Here is an 18,498-nt window from a genome sequence, read left to right as displayed (position 1 = left end):
ACAAAATCAGACAATCACTTAAGATATTATTAAAGTTATTTCTATAGAGAAAAAAAATCTAAATAAACATTATGAGCTTTATAATATTGGAAATACTTTTGGTACTCAAACTAAAACATTCTAGAACCATCTAATTTCTTTGTTATACAATTAATGTAAGTAATACTTACAGGCAAAAGACTATAAAGGTGGCTGGGATCAGACAGCAAAGTGCTACAGAAGCATTGCTATAGCACACGCAAATTAAACAACGCACACATTAAAAACACGTACCATATCATTCTCTATTCCTCATATGGAAGAACTGAGGAAAAGAAGGTTTGGTTGTTTTTTTTTGTTTGTTTAAAATATAGACTCCTTGCAAAACATACTTAACATTCATAATCTTAACTGATGGATACAGAATTATTAAAGAATGTTCAAACTCATAGGTACAATGTTACAGTAAGGAGACAGCACCCCTAGGGAAGAACTTGCATCCCTGCAAGGTTGCTACAGGAGACCAAGTATAGCACCTACATAAGCTAAATTTTCACTGACATTTGAATAACTTAGAGCTGGATCTAACACTCAAGGGGACTCTATTTTTCATGACTTCACAGCAATTTACTAAATTTTTCAAACATTTTATTATGAAAAAGCATTAGATGAAATCGAGAAATAAAGTTTCTACATTTTCTGGATATTCATAAAATAGCAGCATTTTTACTAAATGAAAAGCTTGAAATCAGACAATCAGTACAGTCCTAGCTAGCCTCAACAATCTATTCTGCCATACTTCACAAATCCAAGATCCAGGTTTTAGTGACCTCTAGAATTACTTAAATCCACGATTTCAAACTGAAAGAATGAAATTACACACAACGTTTAAATCAGCCACAGAGATTAGATGTCTTCTGTACCATGCTACAATTAATGCATTCAGTTTGCATGACAAATATTGTTGAAAGTAGATTTAAAAAAAAATCTTTAAAAAAATTTGTAGTGAAGAGTAATACCTGGTCCAGCTTAGGAAGAAGTAGTAAGAGAGTCTGCCATATCCTGTTTTTAATTCTATGCTGTAAAGAGTTCGCATAATAGCGTGTTCTAGATCTGGACACCTGTTCATCCTGAAAGCAAGTTAGAGACTGTATTATCTATCTTTCCTTTAAAATTGAAGACATGGAAGTGTATTTAACTGTACTGAGAACAGCATCTACTGCACAACTAGTAATCAGCACTACAAAGCTAAGAAAAATACGTTAGCCTTATTAATTTAGAAATAAATTTTGAAGCTTGTATGTGAGAAGTGTTGGAAGTTAAAAAAAATATATATAAACACACACACACAATTACACTTTGTATTTTTTACTTAAGAGCATAAAAATGTTAGATATTAAGAATAGTCACAGAGCAGAAAGTTGAAGAATTTATGTAAAGGCACCACCTTCTGTACATGAACAATTAAAATAATACTAGGTAAAATAGAGCATGAAGACAAGCTGTCATTTATTTATATTAAAACAAGAACCTGAGGGAAGAAATGAGTATATAAATTCAAACATTTCTACTTTAATATATACATGTAAAAATGGATTTAATCATGCTCTAGATTAGTTCAGCTTGTAACTGCAGCTCTAGCTTTGGGACGGAAACTAGTATTCTGCAATAAAAAACATGCTTATGTGAAAGAAAATAGATCAAATAAATGAAACTTTGAAAATAACAAATTAATGTTCTCACATACTCGTATAGCTTTAGATTCTTTCCTTATGTACTCTGTTTTGGCCTTCTTAGTAAACACATGACACTGAAAACTATTTGCTTAACTTTTTAAAAAGAAAATTACGCAGTGATGCAAGTTCCATAGTAATATTAAAATGCAAACACTTTTTTTTTTTTTTTTTTTTTTTTTTTTACACATTTAAGCCTCATATTTGAGGAAGAAAGGAAATCCATTTTAAAGCTCAAGTTACTTTTTCCACTTGATTTACTGTATAACAAAAATATTACCGACTTTTCTTTACCAGTTAATTGGACAGGAGGGAATGAATAAAGGATTACCCCTTCCTCGTTCATTAGACAAAATCAGAATTCTATACTATGAGAATGCACAGGTTGTGATCTAACAGCAGCTATAGTAAATTACCACTGGTTTTACACTAGTGCCAGTGTATAAGCAGTCATGATATAAATGAAAATCAGACCCCAATCTTCTCCATTAATCTCATTTATAAAGGCCTAATTAGACAATAGCTCTCACAACTCAAAAAGTAGTTTGCAATTGTTAAAGTGAAATGCAGTGCTTCAAAATGCAGACTAAAGGAAAATACTTAATGGAACAATGGTTACAATTTGGATACTACTCAGTGAAGTCAGAACATCCCCTAAAATACAGGAATAAACCTGGAAGAGACTTTTTTTAAACCATTACAGTTTGGCAATTTGGATGAATTAACTCATGTCTTATAATAAGGAGCAAAAGAAATGTCTTAAAGGGCAAATCTAGACAGGCTATACAAACAACTACAGCAGTACTTAAAGTTGAATTGTTGTTTAAGTACTTTGCATTTTAATAATTAACATTAAATTTATATATGAAAAAATGAAGCTTACTTTATCAAGTAGTTTGCTGACAATGTCTTCCATAAACATCTTATGCAAGGTATTTGATCCATCCAACAAGCACAGAAATTTAATAGCACAAACCCTCACATAGTGATCATCTCGGTTTGTACTGTAAAATATTAGTAAAAAAAAAAGTCAAACTATTTGTTCAGATATAAAGATAAATCCTAAATTAAAGGAAGTAGCAAGCTTTATCTTGAACATACATACGATGCTCTCAACTGCAGAAAAGACTGGGCCATAGAAGAAGGCAAAGGACTTGTTTAAGGTGAATGCATTTTGTTACTCAGTTAATGCCAAAAAGACATTAGAAAGCTCAAATTTTGAGAAGAATGACAAATGCTGCAAATATGCTGGGAAATCTTGAAAGTGGAAGGCAAAACAAACACAGTAAACCTCCCATTTGTCACAAAAGACTGAGAAATTGCCATCAAGTTGCCTGTAGTGAGATGACAGAATACATAAATAACCCAAACCAGACCATCATTGATGATGAAGAAAACTGTCGAGTTCCAGTTTAGGTTATGTCAACAACACTTTCCCAAAATACTACATTGTAACTGTTTCTCTTTTTCCACTGAGTAAAGGTAGGAGTCAAGGTGGAAAAAAAGTTCAATATTCCAGCAGCCAATGTCCCCCCCTTTTGAAAACTGGATGCAGAGCTTATTGCCGGTATGTCGAAATAAAAAGGCCTACAGCCCATGTTGAAAAGTCAAGCTCCAAATGCAGCTGCATTAATTAAATCCTAAATTTATTAACCATTAAGTCTGCAATGATGAGATACACATCAGCACTCCGTATGATAACTGCACCCTAAAAAGTCTTATTTTTATGAGGTGAAATAACGAGGAAGTAGTTATTTCTGTTCCATTCAGGTTATCAAATTTGAATATACTTTCCTGAAAATACCTATCTACATTTTGAATGTAATGTGACATCATTGTCTTTCACTGATATTTAAGATTACGAATATACTCCTAAGAAGCTGGCTCAAAAAATGTCCTTCCTATTACAGCATCAATAGTGATGAAGACACAATTCAGACTAAATATTGTAAGATACATACCTTTCCGTAACAACATTTGCTGCACATTTTTCTCCAAGGTTTTCTACAAAGGCATGCACATCCTGTATAAGTCTTCTCAGACAATAAAAGACAAAGAAACAAAGTTAGCAGAATAGCACAGAAAAAACTCTTCTCAAATATCTCAAAGATTAAAAGAAATCAAAGACCACAAAGTTGTAACAATCATACACATGGACCTGAAGGTTTTTTTGTTTTGTTTTGTTTTGTTTTTTTACCTTTGATCTCTCCTAAATACAGTTCCAAAGACACAAGCCTCGGTGATAAGTTCACAGTAATTCCCAGCATTTAAGAAAGCATTTGTCAAAGCACTTCTGTCATCAACGGCGGGAAATATCCAAGATCGACAACAATGACTAAGGACTACGTTGAAGACTCCAGTCTTTGTAGCGGACAAATCTATGAGCTTGAAAATTATCTGAAAAGAAGAAATAAAAGATTAAAAGTCTAGTTTCCACATTTGCTAGAATTATTAAACACTACTGCAATATTATCCTATTAGAACAGGTGTGATTCCCTCCGGCATCTGAGACTTGCTCAGGTTAATACTATCTTGAATTTATTCACAATTCTCTGATTATATTGGCAGGTGAATGGCTAACAACTGGCCCACTATGTTTATGTTGAACAGAAAACAAAACAAATGCTTATGCAAATGTAACACACTTAACTTCATTGAGTGCACAAACCTGGTGTTTTTAATCAATCCGCATGAATTTAGAAAAAAAATAATTTCTTCCATATGTAGCTATATCACTAATTCTCTTTAATGAGGATTACATCTATTTTTAAGTTCAAGTTCATATTTGAGAAGTTTAGGAAGTTTAAGTTCTAGCACAATTAATATTTGCATAAATCACAAGGAAGAAAGCAGAAGAAACGAAGCCTAAAACCATAGTGCTCTGGGCACCTCTCTAGAAGACGTTCTGTGTTTTACCACAGCAATACTTCCTTTTTGGTACAAAATTATCTCTTCATTCCACACCCCTAACTATTATTCAAAAGACAGTGGACTGTGGCAGGCAAAATTACACTTCTATAGTGAATCAGTATCAGGCAATTCAAATTTATTTTTTTTTTGTCTCTAGCTAAAACTATACAGCCACTGCACAAGGGGTCACGGCAAAAGAGAGTGCCAAGGAGTGGGATAAGAATATATGTAAGTAGACACTTGCTTGGGAACTTTATCTTCATTTTCTTATGAAGGGGCAGAGGGTGGCTCGACCAGATGCCCTTTGCTGAATATAGGAGACCTTCATTACCTCCTGATGCTTGTTGTCGTAGTATGCCCCACTGCAGACAATGGGATAGCTGTCACAGAGACTCAAGATTCAACACTGGCAAAATACACCTTAAATAATTTCTCAAACACTAACACTGAAGTTAAGACAAGTAGTTCTTGAAAATTAAAAAAGAAAAGATCAAAGAAAAATAAAAGCTACAGCTCATCAGTTTCCACACACAATTACTAATTCTAGACATTCATTAAAAGAAAAAGCTAGCAGGTTTCTAGATCTAAGCATTTGCATCTCTTTGTATACATCTTATTTTGACTTGGGTCCACATTAAGACTACAAACGCAAAGTGTTATCTAATGTTTAAAATAGATGACAGCAACATTGTTTTGAAGAAAATGGGCCAAAACAAAGTTAATACTTTTTTTTTTTTAAATTATTATTTACGAATATGAGCCTGAGATCAGGACAAAGCTAATTATGTGGACCTTCAAGGCAAAACTGCAGCCCCTTTTAGGGTAACTTCTGTGCTACGTGCAAAGCAGCACAAGACAATAATTCTAAGCATACATACATATGGGTAACATTTACAAAGTATTACTGCTCTGGTAAATGTGTTACAGTAATTGTGGACTGCTCTGTGCGAACATCTAATGTTCAGGGGAAAAAGCAATTAAAAAAGCAGGGAAACATCAAAGATTATTTAAGAGAAAAATATTTATGTCATTCCTGCGTATAGAGCCAAGTTGAATCAAAGCCCCAGTACTGAATACAGTGACTCAAAATGAAAACACCATGACATGTGTGGACTTCAGAAATACAGAAAACTACATACATCTCACAAAAAACAGTAAAAAATCATTTTTTGTCTTCCAAAATATGAAGCCAGTTCTACCACGCTGTAAGGAGACTATGATTTTTCTGTTGTTTCCTACACCTTGATATTCAGAGAAAAAAAAAAGATCTTTAAAGATGCAGTTAAAGTAGTTAAATCTATCTCATAGCATCTAATTAAGTGCTGAAGGGTTGTAATTTTTCATCTGAGAAAGTATTTTCTTAAAAGACCGTTAGAAAAATTTCCCAGAATATTAAGTTTTTGCCAGTGCAGGTGGCAAATCCCAAACAACAACAACAACAAAGAATTGCCTAATATAAGTATAGAACAAAGACCAAAATACGTTTTACTGAATGCAGAACATACCAGTTTAAAAATCATAGAAACGGTACTTTTCATTTTCAGTGTTAGAAGAACAAACAACAGATATGTAGTTTTTCATTTGTAAGCCTTACTCTGAAGTAGCACAAATTTGCAAACAATAAAAAACTAACAACATTTTAGAAATATGCATTTTGATCTTAGGTTTGTACTGCATTGCAGATATCCTTCAATTGTTTGCTATTACCTTCACTAGCAGAGCAGGAGAAAAAGGTGACTGAATGAATGAAGATGAAGGCTTCAGAAATCTTTTTACTTTTTTTTTTTTTTTTTTTTACCAAAAAGAACTATCATTTCTTTTCATTTAAAGTTCTGTTTGTTTATCCTCACTCTAATTCTCAGATCAAACTAGTACCTTTTCAAAAAGGAAAAAATTCACCAAAAACACCAAAGAGAAAATAAGAAGTAAAACACATTTTTAGATTCAGGTAAATTTTGTGTTCATTTCCCAAAAAGAATTCTTAAACTGACCTCTTTTATTTTGGCATATGCTTGACCCTTTGCACTTGCAGCAACAGCTAGAACCTCAGTATCAAAGATGAACTGAACAAATGCTTTAAGATTGGACCAAAATATTAACTGTGTGTTGCTCAAAGAAGATATGATTTTCCAAGCCAAATCAAATGCTTCTATGCAGAGAGATTCTGATGAGTTCAGAAGCTAGAACGAAGAGGAAAAAAAAAAAGAAGTAGTACATTTGACAAAACAAACAACCAAACAAAACTGTTAGTATCTTGCAGCTGGTTATATCTTTTACCTTGGGAACAAGGACTTTCATGCAGTCAAACACAGGTAAAACCTGGTCCGAAGGAAGAATAGTTAGGGCTTCTAATGCAGACTGTAGAATTTTTTTTGACCTTTCAACTGTAGACGAGGACAATTCTGAAGTTTCTTCTTCTTGAGCCAGCATTGGAAACGTATTTAAAACGAAACGCAGGCAAATCCACTGGTCACGAACATAGCGTGCAACAATTTTTCCCCATCCCTGAGATGATGTTTCTTCACATAAGCTGTAAGAAAAGTATCCGTCTTAAATATATACTATATTAACTCATCTTGTGCATTCCTATCTACCAGGAAGAGCTTAACCGTACTTACTATTTTTGAGATGCTAAAATTTACACAGGGCAAACTCATGGAAGAGAAGTCTATAAGTAAACTTTTCTAAACACAGAGAAATGAGTTCTGGGATCAAGTAGTCTCATTATTCAAACTTCTGGGACAGTATTCTGTGGAAACATCACTATATGCCTTCCATACCTTCATGTTCCCAAAGAATTTGTCTTTTAACCCTCTGGCTTGCTCTGGGCTTCCTTCCCTTCCCCAACAGTAAATAATTTCCTTTTAAACCAACTTGTGTACATGCCATGGCTTTGTGCTCTCTACAGATAGGTAAACTGGCGTAAGCATCAGCAGTATTTAAAACCAGTTCTGGTTACATAGTACTGGAAAGTAAATAGCTTTACAGCATTGGATGACTGAGCTCAAGAACATTTGGTCTGACCTACTATGGCTGCTTTAATGTTCTAAAATCTGAATGTAAAGGCAGAAGAGCACCTGAATGAATCTTTCATGTTCAGAATTTTTCCTTTTTACCTTGGTATAAAGTTATCAAAGAGAAGATAAGGAAAAAAAACAGCACTTTAATCGCTTCTTCACTCTCTAATCCAACTTTTTCTGAAGTATTGCTTAAGCTACCTCACAGACGTACCTACTTTTTTCTTCAATGTAAGATGGTTTCTTCAATACTTCATTAAATTGGAAAAAGGAAATAAATCTCTTTAGAGCATCCACAGAAGGCAGAGCTTCAAGATGTGCTTCAGGTTTCCGATCCATTATTTCGCAAACTACTGTGAGTGAGGCCATGCTTATTACTTTTTTAATTTGTTCTTTAAGCTTCAGCTCCTAATAATATCAAATTAAATATGAACAAACAGGCATCCATTTCTTCTAATATAATAACAACCAACCGATACATATGGTAATCCTGTTTCTATCACCTTGGACATCACAAACTAGCATCTCTGCACCCCTGTACTTCTTTTCTCTTAACCTAGGCATAACACAGTTTTGCCTTAGCTACGTCAGTGCAATCAAGCACAAGTTGGGAGCACTGAAAAAAAGTACAAGCCTTACAGATTACAGTCATTTATTCATTAAGTGCAGGAGTCTAGCTTGACACTCTAGCTTGGAACACTTGTATATTGCCAGGTAGCAGTCTATATATTGCTGGACACCAATTAAAGATTCACATCCATGTAGTCACAAACCCAATGCAACAGGACAGTGCAAATCTGGAATTCCTTTTAGCCTCTTGGAACAGCTACTGCATGGTCACAACACATACTGTGTTTTGTATATTTTGTATGCACATATTCAAAGCAGAATGAAACAAAAAGTCTTAAAGCACCAATAAGCATATAGTTTCCCAGTAATATTAAAAGCTAAGTGTTATTTAAATATCTTCAAACTACTTTCAGCTGTCCAGAGCACAGAAAACATTTTCCCATCTGAATTACTCAACATTTTATTTTTTCTTCTTAAATAAACCTAAGCTGAAAATGTGCTATATGAGCAATTGGAAAAGTCATCATGACAGTATAGTTGTCACTGAATTCAAAAGAAGTTTGTAAAGGCATCATTGAACATGTCTGAACCAGAAAAATGTTTACTTCGAAATTACTGGTGTTAAGCACATAATTCATGTATGTTCTTTGTTAGAAATTCATTCTTGTTCTTTGTTAGAAAAGTAAACCTAGCAAATCCAATACTTACAATTTTTTTTTATTGTGCTATTAACTGTTCTTGATCGATAATTCAACCCAGACAATACCAAAGCTTATACTGCCCATGAAGTCTTAGTTTAATCCCCTCCTTTTATATGACAGTAATGTTTCTTTACCTTTTGAAAATGTATGTATTAGGCTAGTATACCTGAAATACAACTATAGAACAATGAACATAATGATTTGTATGAAAATCCAAAGCAATGCTATGTTCTGGAATTTTTTTCTCTGTATGTTCAAACTTTGAAATTGTAAAGATCATTGATACTAAGGCATACCAAAGGCATTTTCATTTAACTATAACAACCTAGGTAAGATCAGTTCACGTTCGAGGAAAAAAGCTTTTGAGTACCTACTGTCCGCTATTACAACTGAAGTTTCACTTTTTAAAAAAAAAAAAGTCGATACAACTAAAATGAAACTGAAGTAAGAAAACAAAAGTACTAAAAATCTTAGGTACAAATATTTTACATTGACATTATATTCCCAACTAATTACACATGCGCAAAAATATATGTATACGTGCATACACAAAATTTATACTAGAAATATGGCTATAACTATATCATTGATATCTGTATTAATAACTACAGTTTAATTTACTTTATATTAATAAATATTGTTATAAGTAATACTGAATTAATTACCTCTTTGCAATTTGTCTCCCGAAAATTACGAATAGAGGCATTAGTGAGGGACAAAATGAAATTCTTGATAGTTGGTAACTTTTTCCAGCTGACTTGGGAGCACAAATTCACAATCTCTGGAATTAAGGCTAAGTATAGATCACAACGATCCAGATCGCCAACCTAAGAAAGAGGATACAAAAGTAAACTGAAGCATTAAGAGGTGGAAACAAACTCAAAAGAGAAAAAAACCTAATATCAACAATGATAGCAGAAGGAAAGCAACAGGAAGGAAAACAAATTTATTAGTATTTTAAATCTTGTCTTTTCATCTTATAGGTTATTTTAGTTTAGGGCTTGTGATTATGCCTTAGAAGATGCAGTCTGAAATTCTGTAAGAAATCTCCAGTTCTTTTAATTGGTAAGGTTATTTCCCTTACTGGGAGCAAAGGAATGCCCCATAAAATCCCCCGAGCTAGCCTGAAACAGTGTTCAAATCTAACTCAGTTATCAGAACATAGCACTGCATTGCACCCTACACACATACAATGGTACGTCCTGCACTTCTCCAACTGGATTTTATCTCATGATTTTATCTTGCTTTATGGCTTTTTATTCTCCTAGCCTATTGTACTTGTGTCTTTTTTGCACACCATAAAACTACCCGTCTATTAAACTGTTCACTCAGGGAATCATATTAAAAAATCCTTTAGCTTTCAGAGTAGCTCCTCTGCATTTTCACTCACATTCAGACTTTGAAATTCTCCTGATTCAACACTAATACTTGCTTTGATGCAATAGCATGTTGCTTATCTGCCTTCTATCATGCTCATATTTTGGGAACTGGCTGCTATCAACTTTATTTTCTTTGTGTTTCTTTTACTTCGTACTTTTCATACTATTTCCAAGAAGGTACCCCAGACCCTCATGCCTCTGTCCAAGTTTCTACCCTCACAGAAACATGAACTTTTTTTCAGCTGTTGTTGTTACTATATTCTCCCCCACACAATGGTTCTTCCACTTTCCCAAGCAAAAAAAAAAATGAATTTTGACTTCTATTTATTATAACTTCTGCACGCATTTCCATATAACTTTCTCCATGAAATCTGAACTGGCTTTCTTTTCTAAACTCACTCTTCATTAAACAACTCTTACTGTGTCCATTCAAAAAAAGTTTACAAAAAAGTTGACTTGCACAGAAATGCTGAAGTGCTTGAAGACTTGGTATAAAAACTAAGAACATCGGTAAATCAAATTAACACGCAAAGTCATGCCAAAGTAAGTCTCATAATAATTACTTACCGTACTTAATTCATTTGTAGTAAGCTGACGGAGTATAAATTCAAGAATACTCTCCACAGGTGTCATTAGAGATTTCCAAATAAAAGACAATACCTTATCTGTGTGAAAAGCAAAATAAATGCAAAATGCATTAATGCAATAAATGCAAAAGCAAAATTAACATACAGAAGTGCACTTTCTTAAATTAATTACATCATACAGATTTGTTACAATGCCAATGTTATACAGTAATAAGTATTCAAATACCTAAGAATACCTTAAAAACAGTTCAGTACTGTTTAGCAACACAAACATTAGAGCCAAGTGAATCGAACCAGATGATAACCTTTCCTGTGGTTTATCATGAATTGGCGAGCCAAAAAAATCCATGGGAAACCCAAAGATAAAAGCTTGATTTTCCATTTTTTATTGCACACTCACCGTAGTTCCATCCCTGTGCACAAACACCTTATTCATAAACATATTCCTTAATAAAGAACAGAGTTTTCACATCCAGCAATTAATTGTATGCAAGAAAAACGCAGTTCTCTAATATGTACAGAAGTGAAAACGGTGGGGTTTTTGGTTTTGTTTTGTTGTTTTATACTGTTTAAAGATAATTGAGGTTTAGATAGAGACCAATCTTTACCCCTGGTAAAACACACTTATCTACAAACACACTTCAATCTGTGCTTCAAAAGGGTGAGAGCTAGCTGGCACTGAAAGCCAAAGAAATAATATATCAATATGAAAATAGAGCTAAAATCCTCTGCATGACCATCCTGTTCTAAAACTGTAAGTCATTAGTTTCTGTATTTAGGGGAGTTACCCAGAGGATATATCTACTGATTATTTTTCACTTGTTGACCTTGAGTTAAACTTAATTCAGCACAAGTTTTTATGAAATAGAGGAAGACCTTCAAAAAGTAGAAATAAAACAGGATGCACTTCCAGAAGTTCCAAATCAATATTGTGATTATCTTCAATGCTCCCTATTAAAATGGCTCACCAGGCTGAATTTCTAATGCTTTATGCGTATAGAACAAGCAGTTTAACTACGTCACATTACTAACATTTAATCATTTTTTTCTTAATGTGACTGAAGTTTCAAATCACTAAAAAGTCTTCTGCAATTAAAATTCAGAAATTCTTCAGATAAAACATTTAAGAAAGAAAACCACAATTTGCTATCAGTGGTTCTATAACACTATCAAAAACAATAAATAGCAAATGCTTACTGTTTAAAACAGTGAAGTCTCACAGCTGTACAGACAGCAAGACCTCTGGAAAAATACTGCTGCTTTCAGATATATGTCTGTCCCCATTACAGCATTTTTAAATAAAAGCACTTTCTAATTATTATTTTTGTTTTAGAAGCTTAAAAAAAATCATTTCTTCTTCCCTAACATTTTCTCATTTTCCATTTGACAGAAAGGACTGTTCACCTTCATAGCAGCAAAGCTTTTGTATTCTACAGCATTACATTTCCCACCCCCCCAACCACCAATGCAGTCTATTCGCAGCTCTGGAAGCAAGATTTATTACTTGGCTCCCCCGTGCAAGATGAAGAACCATGACAACATTGTAGGAAATAACAGAAGAATTACTTTTCTTAACACAAACAGATGTAATACTACAAGTCCAACTCCAAAAGCCTCTTGAAAGGCTACTGAAGATGAGCTGTAGTATAGCACCTACAGGAGGGAAGCATTCAAAAGGACAAAGATACTGCGATGCTCAGCCTTGCAATAGCTTCGGAACTCTGGCAGCAGAACTAATGCTAAGTTAGGCATCCAAATTCCCAAAGCAGAAGTAATTTACTGCATCTACATTAGCAAGCATAGCAGCACATAAGGAAATGATTTATGGAATAAAAAACCTAACATGTAGTCTCATGTGTTTTAGAGGGTTCTGCTTCCAGCTTGCTCTAGCCCAGTGCTGTAATCTGAAAGCACACTGGCAGTTGAAACACATCTTCCAATTTAGTTTCACCTGAAGGAATCCACCTCAGCAGTCAGAGACCGTCCCACAATACCAACTGTAACAGCCTGCATAATTAGCATTCGACATTTCAGTCAAACAGCTGTAATTCAGGAGGGGGGTTACCCTATAAAGCACATTTTAAAATAAGGTTAGGCATTTAACGTCAGGACTGCATTTAGACATCTTTATGAAACCTGGATGCAGAAACCAAAATCATTTCTTCCCCCATGTAAGAGCCTACATTTGTGGCCCCTGCTCCAAAGTATACTCTTGTCTTTCATGTTATAAAACACAGGAAAAAAAAAGACAATCTGGTGAAGCAGAAATCGAATGTCAAGTTCCCTCTTGTTTTAGTTCTGCATTCTGATCATGACAATTACGTTGCAATGTTTCACCTGCTCTCAGGAAAAAAAACAAACAATAGACCTGTTCTGGTTACACATTGACAAAACCTCTGATCAAAAGTAGTAAGGACTCCACAGCTTTTGCCCTGACTTTGTAGCTGAAAGGGCTACAAGTGCTCAATCTGTGGGGGACCACATCAATCATGCCAGCAGGCTTGTGCTTAAATGAGCACCACTTAACCGTCCTGCTTTTGACCAAGATCAAACTAAAACAAGACAGTTAAAGTTGCCAACTAAAATCATGCCTAAGATTGTGAAATAATCAGCGTCATCCTAATTTTTGCAGTCTGAACAGCATTAATTGAGACAAAAATATCTACCAGTCAACCCAGACAACAGTAGGTCTAGGGGGATCATTTTATGCACTTGAGTAAGTTTCTGCCTGAACCTGGGGTAACTAAGCAGGTTAGGCTGTGTTTCTGTACTAACTTCTTTTTCAAGTGGCTAAATGATTTTTGAAATCCATACATCAGCAAAGAACAGGACTATAGATACTTGTAATATGGGCACATTCTACAAAATTTAACTAACTGCAAATCTAATCTTAATAGATAACCATGTTTTATTAGGGTTCCATGTTCTCAATTCCCACTTTGGGAAACCTTCAGAAGAGCCTCTGTAGGACTGGACCCACAGCCTGATTTCATAAAAGATTATGTCAGCTTGTCCACTTAAAAAAAATTTCACTTCTAGGCTAGTATTAATTTGACAAGATAGCCTTAAAACATTAAGTACCTTATTTTTAGTTAGACTATAATTAATATAAGACACAGTATACTGAAGACATCACTAACCATCTTGCGTATTGGAACATTTTAACGAACAGGTCTGCAATAACTTCAAGAGAAGCTGTAGGCTTTTATCTGTTTTCAGTGTTGGTATGTAAGCATTACTGCCAAGTTTCATCAAGACATCCAGAAGAGGGTTCAAGAAAGCCTCTAGTTCAATCCATTCTATGTTGCTTTTTCCACTACACAAAAACAAAAATTAAAAAAGAAAGTCTTCTTCTGAGTATCTGCCTTAAGTACTGAAGTCACTTACTTATGGAAATAAACAGGACACAGGTTTCCAAGCCACTTAAGTATCTATAGACATGTTACCCAGTATGTTTGCAGCAATACTTGGATAAGGTCTAAGGGTCTATCAGGCTGACCCGATGTCTACAGAGACAAACGGACAATTTCCCATCTTGATTAGGCTTCTATCAGACCCTTAGGGCATAGGTAGGTAAGAAAAACAGAGCAAAAATGTGAAGTAAGATAATTCATACTTACCTGGATTTATTCCTCATCTGCTCCACGTCGGCAGCCAACAGAATCATTGTTGCAACAAGCTTAGCTTCAAACCAGTCAGGCATAAAGCAATTTTCTCCTAATTAAAGATATTTTAAGGTTTCCACAGCATTTAGAAAATAGCATTTTTTAAATAAATTATTGAAAGAAATTAATAGTATAAAAGCAACTACTGTTAAAAATAATATTACTACTATTTTTTTGCATTCTTTTACCTAAATACAAACTCAAACACAAGTACTTTTCCTCTACACATCATAGAAGTTGATCCCATTTGCCTCTGCACCAAAATCAATTTTAGGCAATGAGCTGCATTTAGCAGCGGATTCCCCACAGACTTATCTACTGCTTTTAAAAATATATTAGCATATTCAAAAGAAATTAACCACGGACATAATTCCATTATGCTTCCTCAGAAACATCACCTATTATTTTAACTAGCTAGAAATTGTATCAAAAACTAAAGCTATTCTATCAAAAGAATTTTTTTTTTTTTAAAAAAACTTTTAACCAAAGTTTCATCAATGATACCGGAACACATCGTATTTATGAATAATTTCTTAAATAGTACATAAGTGGCTTTGGGATTTTTGATTGGTATGTTTTTGGCTTTGGGAATCTAGAAAGCAAAATATCCTTTGGAGGTCCAATCCAAGCAGCTGCATACAGCCCTCCCCTCTCTCTCCCCCCACCTAGAACTGCTTACAAACTAAGATTCATGTAAATGCAACAAGTTAGAAACATTGCTGTAAAAAAAGCTTTTACAAAGCTTTCCTGTCAAAGGCAAGAGATTTTCTTTCAAGGCTACCAGACCTGTCTGTATCCACATTTGCTTGTGTTCTCCTTTGCCCCCATACTCTAGCACTTTCATACATCCCCAAAAGACTAACAGAAGAAATCTGGACTAGCATCAGTGCAGCAATAAAATTGAATATTAAGGCTTAACTTTCAATTAATACTGCAGGACAATATTTAGTGAAGAAAAACTGGAACTAGAAAATAAAAGTTCATATTTAAGAATGATGAATGCCACAACTTTAGCAGAATTTGAGTAAGTACTGTTAGTGTTGGGGAGAATCGAATGGATGTTTTACTAATGTCTCTTAGGTAATGGGACATACAGTATAATTAAGCATTGCCAAATGTACTTACATTATCAATTAATCTATGTATACTGGAAACTTAGGGAGTACATTGAACAATCAAAAGAATCATTGAAGGGGAACCCCGGGAGGGAACAGGTACAACCTGACCTTGGATAAGGGCCTGGAAATGATGAAATGAGTTGAAGCAGAACCAAGGAGCGGAGGGAGCATGCGTTGAGTAAGAAAGGTGAAAAGTTTAGCGGAGAGGAAGACTCCTTACTTCATCTGGACGACCACCTGGACGACCACCAGAGTGCGCCACGCATGTGCAAAGGGGAGGGGAGCTAATTAGAATGGAATGCAAGGCTGATGTTGCAACCTGTAATGAATATGTATGCCTTACGTAATGTTGAATGTATAAATAATGGCTGGGAAGTAACGGGACTTGAAGCCAGATTTGGGCACCTGCCCCGGCTTCCAGCGCTGAATAAAGCACCTTCATATAATCACTTGGTGGTTATGTGGTTGCTACGCTAACATTTTGGCGACCCAGATGGGACTGCGTGGGCACTGCTGAGGCGGATCGTGTCTCGGTTTCGCTCCAGCCGGCACCGAGGGATTCTCGGGGAGCAGTCGACCACGACCAACCTCCGCTGCTCACGACGTACCACTGGAGTGGTAAGCAAAGGTGCTTTCAACTTTGGGTATTCGGTACCGATTTGGTTGGGAAAGCCTGCCGGTCAGACGCGGCGAAAGCCACGCTCGGTTGGGCAGGGAGCTCCCGGGGTAAGCCTAGGCGCTGTCCGTTAGACAGAGCGAAAGCTCTGCAGGTTCGGCATTGGTGGTTTGGTATTGGTAATTGTATTGGTTTGTGCTGAAGGGTCAGCACCTGGTATTATTGGTATGTAGTAAGCACGCTGCTGCTCCGGCAGCTTCTGGGAGAGCACGCTGCTGCTCCGGCAGCTTCTGGGAGAGTGTGCTGCTGCTCTGGCAGCTTTTGGGTTTGTATCATAAGCTCAAAATGAAAAAGATTAAAGGAATTCTGGGAAAAGATGTACCTATCCCACGAACATCCCCACTGGGGTGTTTGCTAGCACATTGGAAAGAGGGAGGTTTTGGTCAAGAAATGTGGAAAGGAAAGCTGATTGATTATTGTAATATTTGGTGGCCACAGTATAAACTAGAGGACCAAGAAACTTGGCCTGAGAATGGAACATTGCAATATAATACAATTTTACAATTGATGCTATTTTGCAAGCGGGAAGGAAAATATGATGAACTGCCATATGTGGAATTATTCTTTTATTTGCGCCGAAAGCCTGAATGGCAGCATGCTTGTGGAATAATGGTGCTTGAAGTTTCAACTGAGGAACGTTGTTGTGCATGTACTAAGGAGGGACGCTGTATACAGCATCAGGCAATAGAGAATAATAAGTATTATGGGGAAATGAATAATGGAAATATTGATTTGGAAGTTGCGCCGTCGGCTCTGCCGGAAGAGCCAGAACAGGGAGGGAAAAGAGAAAAGGAAGATAGCAGTAGTGATAGAGAATCCCCGACTTTAGCCTCCCCTGTGTCACATAGTACCCGGCAACAGGGAAGTGCAGGAGAAACTATAAATGAACAGAGAGGGAAAATAATCACTCCCCTCAGGCAAGGAGTGGGGACAGAAGGACTGGTATATGTTAAGGTGCCTTTTTCAGCTGGGGATTTAATGATATGGAAACAAGCAGCCGGCACCTACAGGGAAAACCCAGATAAAGTAGCTAGGGTAATGAAAATGATAATTAAAACCCAAAATCCCGATTGGGATGATCTCCAGGTGATCCTGGATACTTTGATGGACTCGACAGAAAAAGACATGGTATTGCGGGCAGCCAGAGAGAGAGCCCGAGAAGATATACGAAATGGATTAGTGCTTGGAAATCTAGATCAAAACTTCCCCACCGAGGATCCCCAATGGGATTATAACACAGGGGATGGAATAAGGAGGCTGAAGAGATATCAAGATTGGATACAAGTCGGGGTACAGAATGCCATGCCCCGGACCATAAATTGGTCAAAATTGTATAATGTCAGGCAAGAAAAAGCGGAATCACCTTCCGCCTTTTTAGAGAGATTGAAAGAAACTGCTAAGAAATATACAGATTTAGACGTAGAGACTGAGCAAGCTAAAGCTCAATTAGCACTCATTTTCCTGCGACAAGCCCAAGAGGATATTAGGAAGAAATTGCAAAAGTTGGAAGGTGCAGATTTGAGAAATTTGGATAGGCTGTTGGAAATAGCCTGGAAAGTGTATAATAACAGAGAAAAGGAAACGACAAAAAGGCAACAACAGAACTTATTAGCAGTAATTCAAGGGAGAGAACATGGAGGATTAAGGGGCAGGGGAAGAGGAAATATTAACAGTCGAGGTAGAGGAACAGGGAGAGGCTACCCGAGCTCAGGGGGAAACCAGCTGGGTCTTAACCAATGTGCCCATTGTAAGGAGGAGGGTCATTGGAAAAACGAGTGCCCTCTCCGTGGACAGCTGATCGTTGGTGGGGGAAATTCGTTCCGAAACCAAGAAGCAGCTAGGGCGATGGTTCTGGGGGAGTACAGTAGCTGACTAGGAGATCCGGTAGCAGAAACTAAAGAGCCCTTGGTAAAAATTCAAATAGGAAATAAGGAAGTAAAATTTTTAATTGATACAGGGGCCACATATTCAGTGCTCAATAGATTAAGTGGTAAAATAGGGGAAAGGAAAACTACTATTGTAGGTGCCACCGAGAAGGAGGAAATACGGCCGTTCTTACAACCCCTTGATTCACGGTTTGGAGGCAAAGAAATTACGCATGAATTTTTATATGTACCAGAATGCCCTATTCCTCTTTTGGAACGGGATTTGCTAACTAAACTA

The 18,498-nt window shown here is 36.0% G+C and overlaps 1 protein-coding gene across 1 annotated transcript in view; it reads right to left on the bottom strand.

Moving 5' to 3' along the window:
- The window catches only part of TARBP1 (tRNA guanosine 2 -O-methyltransferase TARBP1), a 43,233-nt gene that overhangs the window by 9,479 nt on the left and 15,256 nt on the right, over positions 1-18,498 (bottom strand). The window contains exons 11-21 of the mRNA XM_080588344.1: positions 14,497-14,593; positions 14,017-14,192; positions 10,857-10,954; positions 9,576-9,737; positions 7,854-8,047; positions 6,900-7,152; positions 6,614-6,802; positions 3,910-4,109; positions 3,674-3,745; positions 2,596-2,716; positions 999-1,109 (exon numbers count right to left, since the gene is read on the bottom strand). Coding sequence (XP_080444470.1) covers positions 999-1,109; positions 2,596-2,716; positions 3,674-3,745; positions 3,910-4,109; positions 6,614-6,802; positions 6,900-7,152; positions 7,854-8,047; positions 9,576-9,737; positions 10,857-10,954; positions 14,017-14,192; positions 14,497-14,593 — 1,673 coding nt within the window. The remainder of the gene's footprint in view (positions 1-998; positions 1,110-2,595; positions 2,717-3,673; positions 3,746-3,909; positions 4,110-6,613; positions 6,803-6,899; positions 7,153-7,853; positions 8,048-9,575; positions 9,738-10,856; positions 10,955-14,016; positions 14,193-14,496; positions 14,594-18,498) is intronic.

The sequence above is a fragment of the Anser brachyrhynchus genome, assembly GCF_964034855.1.
Source record: "Anser brachyrhynchus genome assembly, chromosome: 3".
NCBI lineage: Eukaryota > Metazoa > Chordata > Aves > Anseriformes > Anatidae > Anser > Anser brachyrhynchus.
This window is presented reverse-complemented; position numbering and strand designations above follow the sequence as displayed.